General features: G+C 39.5%; 3 protein-coding genes across 9 annotated transcripts in view; 2 read left to right on the top strand and 1 right to left on the bottom strand.

Moving 5' to 3' along the window:
* The window catches only part of ngs (notochord granular surface), a 43,144-nt gene that overhangs the window by 8,691 nt on the left and 20,408 nt on the right, over positions 1-14,045 (bottom strand). For 5 of the 6 annotated variants that reach the window (XM_056748351.1, XM_056748348.1, XM_056748347.1 and 2 more), the window contains 4 exons: positions 908-1,214; positions 479-635; positions 234-383; positions 29-148 (listed from right to left, as the gene is read on the bottom strand). In XM_056748351.1, the coding sequence (XP_056604329.1) occupies positions 29-148; positions 234-383; positions 479-635; positions 908-1,107 (627 nt within the window). In that variant the 5' untranslated portion in view covers positions 1,108-1,214. The remainder of the gene's footprint in view (positions 1-28; positions 149-233; positions 384-478; positions 636-907; positions 1,215-14,045) is intronic. The other variant, XM_056748349.1, reaches the window with a different exon arrangement.
* On the top strand, positions 1,613-7,247 carry ccnc (cyclin C). Its single transcript, XM_056748357.1, has 12 exons — positions 1,613-2,088; positions 2,580-2,686; positions 2,979-3,063; positions 3,222-3,291; positions 3,373-3,424; positions 3,576-3,631; positions 4,234-4,269; positions 4,359-4,450; positions 4,789-4,856; positions 5,049-5,128; positions 5,340-5,458; positions 5,715-7,247. Exons 1-12 carry the CDS (start codon positions 1,856-1,858, stop codon positions 5,767-5,769), a joined length of 1,053 nt encoding a protein of 350 aa, XP_056604335.1. The 5' UTR covers positions 1,613-1,855; the 3' UTR covers positions 5,770-7,247.
* On the top strand, positions 7,565-13,665 carry faxca (failed axon connections homolog, metaxin like GST domain containing a). 2 transcript variants are annotated; one of them, XR_008906719.1, is made up of 7 exons: positions 7,565-8,187; positions 9,087-9,222; positions 9,356-9,552; positions 9,723-9,940; positions 10,460-10,576; positions 10,671-11,104; positions 11,308-13,665. XR_008906719.1 is itself a non-coding variant. In XM_056748354.1 (6 exons), exons 1-6 carry the CDS (start codon positions 7,928-7,930, stop codon positions 10,958-10,960), a joined length of 1,218 nt encoding a protein of 405 aa, XP_056604332.1. In that variant the 5' UTR covers positions 7,565-7,927; the 3' UTR covers positions 10,961-13,665. The 2 variants fall into 2 exon arrangements, 1 of the variants encoding a protein (XP_056604332.1); XM_056748354.1 differs by having other exon boundaries at positions 10,671-13,665.

Below are 14,045 nucleotides of genomic sequence, written 5' to 3' on the forward strand. Positions count from 1 at the left end.
AGCTTCAGATGAGTGTCCTCCCTCTCACCGGTCTGAAAGCCTCTATGTCAAGCTCCGCCTTCTTCCGTGCCTCCACAGCTTCCTCATACTTAACCTTCAGCATTTCCAGCTGACCAGCCATGGCATCGCGTGCTGCAAGTGCCAGCTCCTACACGGGGTATGGGGTACCAATACGTTACCGTGGCAACACTCACAAAATGTGATGTATTACACCCAACTTCACTCTCTCTCACCCTCTGAACTCTCATTTGGTCTGCAATTCTCTTCAGCTCTCTCAGCTGGTCCTCATAAAGCTTTCGCAGACCTGAGGGCTTCACATATTGGCCCTTGATGGCATCAATCTCGGCTTCGAGAAGTTTGTTGCTTTGCTCCAGAGAGCGCACCTGCGATGACCACAAACCAAAAGTCCCACGGTCTTTACAAGTAAATGGAGAGAGGGTCAATCCAAGTCAGAGGTGCATCAGTGTGCACATCTCACCTTCTCAATGTAGACAGCTAGACGATCATTGAGGACAATCATTTCCTTTTTCTCGCTGGTCCGAGTGCTCAGAAATAACTGGTTCTCGGCAGCTGCGGCATCCAGGTCCACGCCACGTCCGGCAAGCCCCAGACATAGCGTTCCCAAACTCACACTGCTGTACATGGGAACAGCACATATGTTTACAAAGAAAAGTGAGAAACTAGGCCAAATATATATACTCCTGTGTTTTTTTTTGCAAAGCATAAAAAGTTATTTAGTTGATGCTTTTATTCAAATTAAAAAACGTATTTAGACACAAGTTGAGGTTAAATGCCTTGCACCTGGCCCTATTCAAATATGGTCATAATTCACACAACAACATAATCTAGTTTTATCAAGCAAAGATCCAAACACAAAGTGTGCTTCTAATATACTAAAAAACCTCACCTGGTCATGCGTGACTTGCGGGTTGCAGACTGCGCCCCGCGCCCCAGTGTCCCGCTGCGGTTGTAACTTGCGGAGCGATGGCGCGCGGTCCCGCGGGTGGGTGACGGGCTGGACACGCGCACCTGGAGCGTGGAGGAGCAGGATATGCCACCTTCAAAGTGACGGCGGTACGATGACATCCTTTCTGGACTGCGACTCATGGTGATGCTGGCGGCTCTTCAGAGATGATGCTGAGGAAAGGAGAGGGACTTTCTGTGCGCACTAATTCGTGATGAAGCTTTTATACCTGCTCTTGTGATCCGTCCCCCTGGATAAGGAATGTAGAACCATGGTCGAACCCTGAGCTCAAATATCTGACGGGACACCGCGAAGAGCAAAAATAGAGGCAGTGTGCTCTCCTAAAGTACACCCCAGTGCCTTAGTAATGAAATTCTCTGCACTAAAACTGTCTTAAACCTTAAAGATTGAAAGGGATGATGATCTCATAATGATGATGGTGCACGCTCTTAATTAGGTTATTATAATTTATAAGCTACTAATAATATTATAGGCCTACGTAATGTATACATATTATATGTAGTAGGCCGGTAAATTCACATTATATTGTATTAACATTCTTAAATTATATTATTTGTATAACATGATTATAAATAGACATATAGGCCTACAACTACAAAATATATTTTTTAACAATGGTATCCTCAGATAGAGGCCGCATAAGACGGAACATGTGTAAAATAAACGAATAAATAAAATATAGAATTAAATACATAGAAAATAAGCGGTGAAACTTACATAAATCTATACATGTATAAATCTATACATAAAACGATTTATGTAACGAAAAAGACCATTTTTGTTTGGCCTTATTTTTTTTTCATACATACGCTTTATTCATTGTATTGGATATTTTATCAATTTGTTTGTTTACTTGTTTATTTATTATAAATGACCATTAAGCGCAAAAGAAAGTGTCCGGAACTAAGGTGCGATGGCTCCGGTTTCCGCCCGATCCGCTTTTATCTGCGCGCTGAAGTTACACGGAGTGTTTATTGTGTCGCGCTCTCGTCTCATTTGATCGGAGCTTATCTTCATTTAAACACAATTAAACATCGAATTAAGGGTCAAGTCTACATCAACGGCTTCAAGATGGCAGGGAACTTCTGGCAGAGCTCACATTAGTAAGTTGGGCACTATTTTACAACCTAAATTGCGGACATTTGATCTTTCTCTCGAGGATTTGTTCGTTTCTAGCGAAGCTTTAAGAGAAATCAAACATGAAAATCTAAGCTTTAGCATAAATAAATGAGTTACGTCAGTTAATATTGTGATAGAGAGTAGACAGTATGTTCCTTCCGATTTATCGTCTGAAAAAAGAAAATTGTGTATTATTAGCTTTAGCCGGATGGCTAGTGGCTCTTGGCTGAAGAAACATCAGTAGAAATTTACTAAACTGTATAGACAGAATACATGTTTTACACAGTCAACAATAGCTAATCTCACTTCCCTAAATTATATTAGAAATGCCATTTAGTCCATTATATTGGTACTGTGTTGGATAACGATATTGGTTGTATTTCTTTTCTGACGTTAAGTAGATGTATTGTTATGATGCAATGTTGCTTTTATACTTTTTGTTCTAATGTTATGTCTGGTGTGTTTGTTGTCAAAGTCTGCAGTGGGTTCTGGACAAACAAGATCTGATGAAGGAGAGACAAAAAGATTTTAAGTTCCTCACCGAGGAGGAGTACTGGAAGCTACAGATCTTTTTTGCCAATGGTATGAAGCTTACCGCATTAGCATGTCATCTAAAGTGTTAAAATGTTGAGGAAGTACTCTCAAAAGATCGGATATGCAATATTAAATAAAATACACTCAAGATAGAAAGAACGGGTACATATAAAAGAAGTAGAAAGGGCTCTAACAAAGCATTGATGTTTAGGTATTAAAGTAATTCTAAAATATTTATGGAAGCTCTATTTGCCTCTATGAAATCAATGTTGATTTAATTATATAGCAGTGAGCCTGTTTAAACACTTTAAGTGCACTGTAATTGGTGTTCTTCTGGCAGTGATCCAGGCCTTGGGGGAACACTTGAAACTCCGGCAACAGGTCATCGCCACGGCAACTGTCTACTTCAAACGCTTCTATGCCAGGTGAGTTGCCCATTGCCTCAGGTACTATCTCTGCTTATATGGCTAATAAGTTAACTTCTGCAGCAGCAGTACAGATTGATATTTTCCTAGATCCTTGCATCGAAGACAACCCTTGTTTTTCATATTCCATTGAAACAAACGTGTGACTCTTCGTTTAGATACTCTTTAAAGAGCATAGATCCTGTGCTGATGGCCCCCACATGTGTGTTCCTGGCCTCTAAAGTAGAGGTAAACGCTCCGTCGGATGTGCAGGATTTCTTTCATCTTTATTATTTATCGTGAATAACATATATTTTTTGTCCTTAACAGGAATTTGGTGTTGTTTCAAACACTCGCCTCATTTCGGCAGCAACGTCTGTATGTAAGTGACTGTTAAAGTCTAACAGTAAACTAGCAATTCATTAAGCTGTCAATCAACCAATTTTCAGTATCGGAGTAATACGATCATTTTAATTCCTGGAATAGCGTGTAGCTTGTTTTTTCATGTTATGTAACGTTTCCTTTTATAACAGTGAAAACAAGGTTCTCCTATGCCTTTCCCAAGGAGTTCCCCTTCAGAATGAACCATGTGAGTTAAACCTCAGTACTTGCCCAAAAGAAGAGTTATGACACACAGATCTGGCAAATGGAAGGCGGTGTTACTCGTAACAGATGGGCTTGTTTTTCCCTAGCTCACAAGAGCTGGATTAATCACAGCGCTGCGATTTTGGAAATATGACAGATCCACTAATTATACTTCCTGTAACCGTCTTATGTGTGTGATGGAAACAATGGCTCACTTGCCGATGGAGTAAGCTTGTGTGTGTGTCAGTTCACGTACTGCATGTCACCAGGTTTCTGACACGCAAAAAGAAGTGACATTCCACACACTCCTGACACCTTTAGAGGAAGGTCTAGTCACCCTGGTAAATGGCTCGGGTCATATGGCGTGTAGGTGATAAGTGCAGTATGATTATCAGCAGGCTTATTTCTAGTGTAAGGTGTCGGTCAGGCGATGTAAAGAAACATCTTGGCTGTCCAGAGCGCTGGATGAACATTAATGGATCAGCTTGGGTGGGAAGATGATAATTGGCAGAGTACAACGTGTTGGTTAGCAGGCTAGTGTGACACACTCGTCATTTCACGGTGAGCTCATGTGGTCCTGACTCATGTCTCTCTGCCTCTCTCTAGATATTGGAGTGTGAATTTTACTTACTGGAGCTTATGGTTGGTATTAATTAATAAATGAATAATAATGTATTTATATTTGTGTGTGTGTGGAATAACGGATGCTATTTTATACTCTATTATTGTAGGACTGTTGCCTAATCGTGTATCACCCATACAGACCTTTATTGCAGTATGTGCAGGACATGGGGCAGGAGGACATGCTGCTGCCTTTAGCGTGGTGAGTGTGTGTACATTTTGTTCCTGATGTTAAATATTAAATGATATTAAATTGTAAAAAAAGTCATGTTTTTTATTATGTTAGTTAACTGTATCTTTTTAGTTATTATGGCTTAGATCAAAACAAACCAACTGCAATTTGATTGATAGTAATTGAAATGCAAAATATTTTTAAGATTTTTGAATAAAAATCAAAATGGAGTTATCTCATTTTGGAACCAACTCTTCAAATATAGTCAGTGTGTGTTGCTTTATAATCTTATTATAAATAAAGTAAACATTCTGCTTCTATATCTGAGCATAATGAATTTGTATCGTGTTAATGTTTTGTACTTGCAGGAGGATCGTCAATGACACGTACAGGACGGATCTCTGTCTGCTTTATCCTCCTTTCATGATCGCACTGGGTAAGAACTCGCACCCACTTTACACATACATAATAAGAACATCTGGCTCGTGTGGCCAAGATCTAAGCTGTGGAATACTAGATGTTTAATGTCTACTGAAAATCAGCATGCTGAACACTTATATACTGCAGGAACGTAAAGTCATGTATAGTGGTGTCATGTCACATGCTGGTTGATGATTTATGCTTCCAGCGTGCCTGCATGTGGCATGTGTGGTGCAGCAGAAAGACGCCAGGCAGTGGTTTGCCGAGCTGTCCGTTGACATGGAGAAGGTGGGAATACTACTGTATTATTGTTTTTAACTAATAGATACATGATGTAGGATTGTGCTAGCAAGAACAAGATAAAGGTTTCGAATCTAAAGTGATAAATTGCTTTGGATTAAAGCTTTTGTGAAGTTCATAAATGTAATGTAGATGCATGCAATATACTGTTTGTTGTAGATCTTTATTTAAAATTTAACGACGGAGCATTTTGTCACAGATCCTGGAGATCATCAGGGTAATACTGAAACTGTATGACCAGTGGAAGAACTTTGATGATAGAAAGGAAATAGCCACCGTGCTCAACAAGGTGCCCAAACCAAAACCCCCACCAAACAGGTATGTCGGACTCTAGCGATAATCCTTATAGGGCTTAAACTTTGATTACCAGTCCTTTATTAAATCTTAGTCATAGAAATGTTAAGTAAATTCATTCTTTTTTGTCCAGAAAAGGTTATAAAATTAACTGATTCATCTTAAAAATAAGGTTTAATTTGTTGACACTGATTATTGCATTAGGCGTCATGATTATAATAACTAGTGAATTTTATTTAACAGAAATGTTTTTATATGTAAATTCTACTTTGTTTGGCAGTGAGAATGACCAGAGCTCAAATGGAAGTCAGAACAGCTCATACAGTCAGTCATAGAGCGGCCCCTGGCGAAGGACCGGAGGCAGAGTGATCAAGCACATCCTGACACATGTGAAAGCTGCTTATGTCAAGCACATTTTTTCCAGGAACGTGGGAAACTGGCACACACATCTTCTCTTTACTTTCCCCTTGGTTCATCCACCAATCAGAGCAGATGGAACGATGCCACTACGTTCCCTCGCCCAATCAGAGCAGCCCGTGTCAGTCTGGGTGCGGGAGGGAACTGATGGTTTAAGGCCTATAGGAAACCTGCTTTGAATTTGAATATCTTGTCAAGTTTAAGGCCGTAATATTGTACATTTTGTACTAATGGACAAATGCAAACAAACCCGCCTCCGAGAGAGGTGCGACTTTTTCTCCAAGTTGATGGTCCTGACTTCCTTGAAAGGTCCCATCAAGCTTTCCTTCAGTGAATGCTTTTTGGGAAAAATGAAAACTTGATCATTTTTTTGTGTCTGAGAGCGACGAGTAGAGCGCGTGTATATGTGTGTTTGCAAATGTAAGTGTGCCTCTCGTTGACCATATCACAGTTTGTATTCCTCAGGGAAACGGATCAGTCCTCCTACAACATGGCTTTCTGTAAACGGACTGGCCACAGGGCTATATAACAGCGATCTTTTTGAACCCTTGTACTGTGTAACTGAATCCTGATTAGATGCTTTTATTTTACATACGTGTGGATAGCAGTAGTGGGTTGGAATGCATAATGATAGTTGATCACAACATCCTCCCAAACTATGTGTAAATATGCTTTTCTCATTTTTTCCTTGACTTTAGAATTATTTGTTTTGATTATGAATAAACTGTATAATTATGTGCTATATGTATACATTTCATTTGTTGTTTTGCATTTTACGCTATATTTAGCTAGCACACTTGCTTTGACCCCGAAGTAGGCCCACTCATTAAATTTAATGGAATATAAGAAAGGCCAATATCTTGCGGGTTGTGGTCAGCATTGTATGGATTTATTAAGGAAGGGAGCATCTCCATCTTGGGTGTGTCTATAAATCCTTAAATTCCTATCAATGTTGAGATCATCAGAGTGAGAAACACGCAATGGACAGATAGCCTCTGTGATCCTGAATTGCCATTTGTTTCTTTTTGCTGTGTCTTTACCGTGTTCAGTGCTTGAGAATGTTACCGCATATTTGAGTTTATAAATGCAGCTTCTTGTCTGTGATGCCATGTATGTGTTATTGAGCTGTAAATAGAAGATGTGGGGCTGGGAGGACTGGATTTGGTCTTGTCTTTGTTTGTATGTGATAGAGCTCGAAAGCCTTATTGAATAAAAGCTGCTGTTGAAAAAAATGGTCTGACCTTGAGACTTTCAAGCTCGGAAATAACTTAAGGTCAATGCGTTAGATAACAACATCTAACCAAAGGGAACCGAATGATGTGAGGGCTTTATAACAGTTTGTGACAAAAGGTTGAACTAAGTATGAAGGCACTTTTCGACAAGGGTAAAAAGACAATAAACTACTATAAATTTGCTTTTTTATTTTAAATGCAACAAAGAAAAACAGTTAACATGAGATATTTATGTAAATTTAGTAAAAAATGAATAAAAAAACTGTGAAAAGTTTACTACAGTACTAACTGTAGTTTATCAAATCACTATGTTTAATACAAAAGAATGCTGTAGATTACAATTATGTACACTTTGCTAAATAAAATATATAAACAATATAAAAAGATAACATTTGTATTCTGTATTTTGCATGTGTGAACGGTTTCTATATGTTTAGATTAATTTATAAAGTGTAAAAAGAGCCAACGTTTTATTTCATACGTTGTTTTCTTAATAAAATAATTTCATAACATTGCGTTATGAACTATTATGAAATGTTGTTGCCAAACTCTACGCAGTGTAGCTGACCAATAAGAGCAGTACATCTAGGGACCGGCACCACCCTCTCGCAGCATCAGCACCTACGCCCTTGATGACGTCACGCACTCAGCTGTGTGGTAAACAGCGGCGGTGAGCGGCTTCGGACTAATGCCGATCTCACCGCGGGTCCGAGGCGACATGCTCGCAGTCCTCTTTAAACCCTCAGCCATCATCATCATCACCACGACCACCTCCTCCACCCTGCGGCACTGATGAAGCCTCCCCTGCCGAACCGGGCCGAAGGGCGGACAGAGGAGAGAGAGGATGTACTGGCGCGTCGGGTTCGCGTGGACCCGATCGTGCGTGCTTGAGCTGGCCCGGAACAAGAGCTTCTCGCTGGACTTTTGCGGCTCCGAAGGGCCACTCTCTCTGTATGGCTACATCATCGCGTACCCGCTGCAGGAGTACGGAGGGATCATGTCCGCGTTAGCGTCCGACACCTGGTGGAGGAAAAGCCTCTACATCACCGGGGGCGCGCTGCTCGCCGCCGCTGCCTATTTACTACACGAGCTGCTTGTTATACGGTATTTATGACCTGTCTGTCTATCTATTGCGTGTATGTACGTTAGGTATACTTAAGCTATATAGTATGTTAAATACTACTATTTATTACTTCATTTTAATTGGATTTGAATGTATCTATACATTTATATATATAATGCTTTAAACATGCATATTCCTTTATTTTTTATCTGTTTATGCTGTAATGACATATTATTTAATGGGATACCCTTGGATGATGCGAGAGAGGCTTTGTTAGTTTGAGAAGTCTTGTGTAACCCCCCTCAGCGGATGGAAGTTTCCATCTGAGCTAACAGAACATTATTGACCAGCACAACCACAATGCAGTCCACTTGATATCCATCACTTACATTGATGGTGGAATACATAAAACACCTGACAGCTGAATGAGATTTGAGCAGGATACGCTGCGGGACACTATGTCCCGGTGTACATCATAAATGTTGTTGATGTGCATTTCAAGGGCACCGTTGCACAAGTCCGTTTGTTTAGGTCTACGGAACCATCTGCTTGTGTTGGTGTATGTTGGCAGTATGACCTTTATCGACCCTTTTGAGAGAATCGTGATCTGCCAATTTGATTCAGAGTTTAATCCTGAGCTTTAGGTTTGTCTGTGACCTTTGCAGAAATGGCAACATTGTTAGTTCTCAGCAAAACATCTCATGTTACACGGGACTCAAAGTCTGTTGAAAAACGTTCAGTCAGATTTTAAATAGAAGAAAGAGACAACAGACAGTTTCAGCACCAGGAAAGTGGACAGCGAGAAATCCAGGAACTCCATTAATTCTGTTTTAATTGAAGGACGACCAGAAATGTTTTTACTTCAAATTTGTGTGCATTTTGAAACAAAATGTAGAATTTTATTCATCTTGGATCATCTTTCATATTTGCCGGGCTGTAGGAAGGAACAGGAGTTGGACTCTCAAGACGCCATCATTCTACATCAGTTTGCCCGGCCAAAAACTGGAGTCCCTAGCCTGTCCCCCTTCTGTCTCAAGATAGAAACGTACCTGCGGATGGCAGACCTGCCTTACCAGGTATCTACGGAAGTAGTGAAAGATTTCAGATGATACATACGATATGATACATGTGTCTCTGATCTTTCACATTTTATTAACTATACATGTATACAAGGGATCAGATGGTATATTCTTTAACTTTTCTCTGCAGAACTATTTCGATGGGAGGTTGTCTCCTCAGGGGAAGATGCCTTGGGTCGCGTATAATCAGGAGCAGGTGTACGGAACAGAGTTCATCATCAACTTTGTGGAGGAGAAGCTTGGTGTGAACCTCAACTCCAGCCTGAGTCCTGAGGAGAAAGCCATCTCGCATGCCATCACCAAAATGGTGGAGGAACACTTTTACTGGTGAGTGCCAAAGTGGAAAACTTTTTCAGTTCTTCTGCATTCACTTTTACACATTTGGCTCTTATCCAAAGGAATAGTGCAAGGCGTACATTTGCAACCGTATATTTGCTTCCGTAAATTCAAACCCATGAACACAATTCATCAATGAACCAAATTTGTGTTTGATGCAGGACGATCGCGTACTGTCAGTGGGTTGATAATGTGGAGGAGACGCAGAAGATGTTGGCGACGAACGGGCCACTTAGTGACCTGCTGAAGTGGATCGTGAGTCAGGTGACCGGTGGGATTGTTAAAAGGGAGATGTACGGCCATGGGATCGGACGTTTCTCTAAAGAGGAAGTTTACACACTGATGGAGAAAGACATGCGCACGCTTGCCACACTTCTTGGTATGTTGTAAACTCTGAGCTGTGGTTTATGATTATTGGTAAAACAATCTGTGGCGATTTTACGGTGAGAGGCATTAAGCAGAATGTACAGTTTTATTGAATTTTTCATGTTATGTGGATCGATCACAGCAGGTTTTGTAAACAAGGGTTACAAAATAATGCTGCAGTGGATCTCTGCTGCCCTCTAGTGTTTAAACTTTTTTTACTTAGTTTGGTGATTTAAACAGTCAGATAACCTGCTTCTATTTTTAATAATTTTTATTTAATAATTTGTTTGAAAAATCTATAATTATATTTTATTTCTGAATGTGTTTTATGTATTATTTTATACATTTATATTATGTTATTATTTTTAAGTTGTTTTTTTACTTTGCGTATGATCAAATGTGCAAAAAAATCCTTTGGATCTTGAAAGGTTGGTCCTGAGTCATATCTAGAGACCTGAATAGAGAGTTGATGGTGGTTTGCACCATTCACATTTTTAAATATAATTGATTTAAAATCCTTTTTCTACCATAGGCGATAAAAAGTATCTAATGGGCCCCCAGTTCTCCACAGTGGATGCTTCTGTATTTGGCCATCTGGCGCAGGCCATGTGGACACTTCCAGGAACCCGTCCTGAGCAGCTTATCAAAGGTGAGGTCGTCCACTTTACTGTAAACATATTTACTTATTACACATTTACTTACAAGCATCAATTGTGTGTATTTCTATTTCCTCTCCTCTATAGGGGAGTTCATCAACCTGGCCATGTACTGTGAAAGAATTCGCCGGAAATTCTGGCCAGAATGGTTTGTGGATGTGGATGATCTCTACTACGACGGACTGAGCGATGAACCTGTCTCTCCTTCCCTGCTAGCGGATTTGGGTCTCTATTCACACAGCGACAGCTTCCAGGAACTGGAAAGCCTTCCCTCACACCGCGACACACAGACTCCAGACAGCGACGTCACAGGACGTTCTCTGTTCGATTCAGATATGGACACAGAAGGATCGGAAACGGAGCAGCTGAAGGGTTAACCACACTCCTTTTTATGATGTGTCCGCACAGGCCCCGCCTCTTGATCTCCCACGGGCCCAATGGAGCCCAGTGAAAGTGTGGTCAAATGAAGAGTGATTTCTCCAGACTCTGACCAAGACATGGCAATAAAGCAGGCAGTGAAGGTATTATGAAAATTTTTCTTTACAGAGTGAAATACATTTTATTATACAGGCCAGAGGGAACTCAGATCATAGGGCATAAAATATGAAGAGTGTGACACCATCACTGTGTTTAAAATCAGCTGAATGACATCACATGACACGTGACTCCCCTCCATTAACCATCTGTGTATGTTTTCTGAAATGTGTCATTATTTTAAATACAGGTAGAGGATGAAAGAATCTTGATCTTGGCATATCTGGACTGGAAGACTTCTAATGTGCATGTAAGGTTTTATTCAGTCAAATCTCCAAAGAGAAAGGAAAATTTATATTAACGTTTGTGGCAAAATTATGATTATGAGTAAATACTGACTAAATATTGACCGCAATCTCAAGAAAGTTAAATTTCACAAACAGAATTCACATCAATTCTGTGGAGACATGATTCAAGTTCTGTGTCTGGAAGTCTTAACATAATGGACTTTAGTCAGCATGTTTGGTTCATTGTCGTATCATAATTATGTAATGTTTCACCTAAACGTGAACATTTGTCATCTTTATATCATTGCAAAACTTTAAGACTTTGTTCCGTAGAAAAGAAAGGACAAATCAGCATGAATATTCATCGTAAATCTTATTCAAACTTGGCACAAAGATGCCTCATGCCTTGTTTGAAGTCAGTGATGTCAAAAGCCATTAGGTTGTATGTGCTGTGTCTCGCCCTGCGATGGGTTGGCACTCCATCCAGGGTGTATCCTGCCTTGATGCCCGATGACTCCTGAGATAGGCGCAGGCTCCCCGTGACCCGAGGTAGTTCGGATAAGCGGTAGAAAATGGATGGATGGATGGATGGGTGCTGTGTCTCATTTTTAGGAGGCATTTATCTATAAGTTTTAGCTGTCAATATAAAGGTCAATTATTTCCGCCTGGTAAATGCAGCTCCAGTACACCAATCTTCATCTTTTGTATGCGTGTCAAATGATGACTTGTGTTTGTCGAACAGCAAACACTTGAGATCTGTGTTTGTGTTATGAAAGAGCGCCCCCTTGTGTACTGCATCACATATTGATGCTACAAACCCCCCCACATAATATGATTTTGTAAAAAATAGAACAGAATACTGTTGCAATACAGCAATGTTACAAAAAAATGGCTTATTAAAATGTAGCTATCACATAGAGGAGGTGCATAACACAATACAGAAGAGGAGGTATTGAGCTGATGCTGGTGTGTGTGTGTTTGCTGCATGAGTGAGTCACCGTGTCATCGTCACACATGAGTTTCTGTAGGAAGGGATCTCAGAGGGGTTCATACACAACCAATCATACACAAGACAGGAGACTGCTGCTTTTTCTGTTTCGTAGTGATGTATAATCGGTACTCAGCTGTGCCATGTACATATTTCCTGTTACACGCAACGCCCTTTCATTAAAAAAAAAAACAATTTAAACTAATTAAAGGATTAATGAAAAGTGTTGATATTTTCATGTTGTACATGCACTTATCTACTGTTGGAAATCAGGACACCTTTAGTAAGAAACTATTTCATATAAATAACATTTAGATCTTAAATGTGATTTCTAAACTGGTGCTTTTAGGAAAAAAATGCTTTGGCTTTAAAATGTCTGCATGCCATTAATTGTTAAAAAGTGCAGAACAAATGTCACATAGTGAGTAAATAAGAAGTCAGAAATTGGCCGGTCTGAACCAAACCAAATATTATAACTTAGACAACACATCTTTCATTTGTTTGTTTATTGGTGAGTTTGAGATTGTGTCTGATGCCAAAAGCAAACATATATTTTGTATTTTATTTGCCTGTTATTTTATGTGCTATATTATATTTTTGTGCATTACCTGGACCACTTGACCTTTATAAATATATCACTGCTGATGTTTGATGGTTTTGAAAATACCACAATTATTTATTCTTGACTTTTAATGCGTTTTATATTTTTTTTCGTGATTTTTTCCGTCTTTTAATGCATTTCAGATAACACTCTGAATTTTGCTGATGCATATTTAGTTGTATCACTAGAGAAGCATTAACAATTGCTTGTGAATGTCAAACGATGGCTATGTATTTTATTTCTAGCTAGTTTAAGCATTCCATGACAATAATACAGAGCACCCGACTCATGTTATGTAATGACACTACGGCAACCAAAAGATGGATTCATGCTGGAGAGGCAAAGATCAAAAGTTATCAATCTAATTTATTTTGTCATGTGTGCCGTATATGACAGAATCAATGTTGTGTATCATGACCTGGTGGCTTTATGAATTTATCATGTGCTGTACAGAATATTGAGGAGGGAGGAGCTGTGTACGTGAACCTATGATCCCTGTAAAACAAGACCCGAACTTGTGTGGCGAATGTATTAAAATGATTCATGAAATATAGCTGTAACCATTTAACTGCTCCTGTTTGTGGTCTCATCACCATCAATAGCATGATCCTGAGACTTTACATTTGGATTAACTATTATAAATGATCAAATGTGCTGTAGAATGTACTGTCTAATGCCCTATAAGAAATTGTTATGATTTTAAAATATACATTTTATTGGTTTGTTAGAGAATTTGCAAATTATTGAAACTATAAAATACATTGTGATTGTTAGAAAAGTTGTTCGTGTCATGTGATTGACACATGGATGTGGTTGGGACATCCAGCAGGTGACTTTAATTTGTTTCAAATTAAGACACCGAAATACATTCCACAACTTAGCTGAGAGCTCGCTTTGTTTTTAAAATGTTATTTAGTATTCAATCCTTCGTGACTGATCCAACCCAGATTCCATATGTGCCATCAACTCCAACACTAAAACCTTCCAAGGGTAAGAATTGTATATGAAACACTATTCAAATCACATTAGCATAAAAACAGCACAATCTTCTTATAGACCTAGGTGCCATCATCAGCATCTGGAGATATTTGGTTTAACGTGTGATCAATAGT

This window comes from Triplophysa dalaica, chromosome 5 (genome assembly GCF_015846415.1).
Source record: "Triplophysa dalaica isolate WHDGS20190420 chromosome 5, ASM1584641v1, whole genome shotgun sequence".
NCBI classification, from domain to species: domain Eukaryota; kingdom Metazoa; phylum Chordata; class Actinopteri; order Cypriniformes; family Nemacheilidae; genus Triplophysa; species Triplophysa dalaica.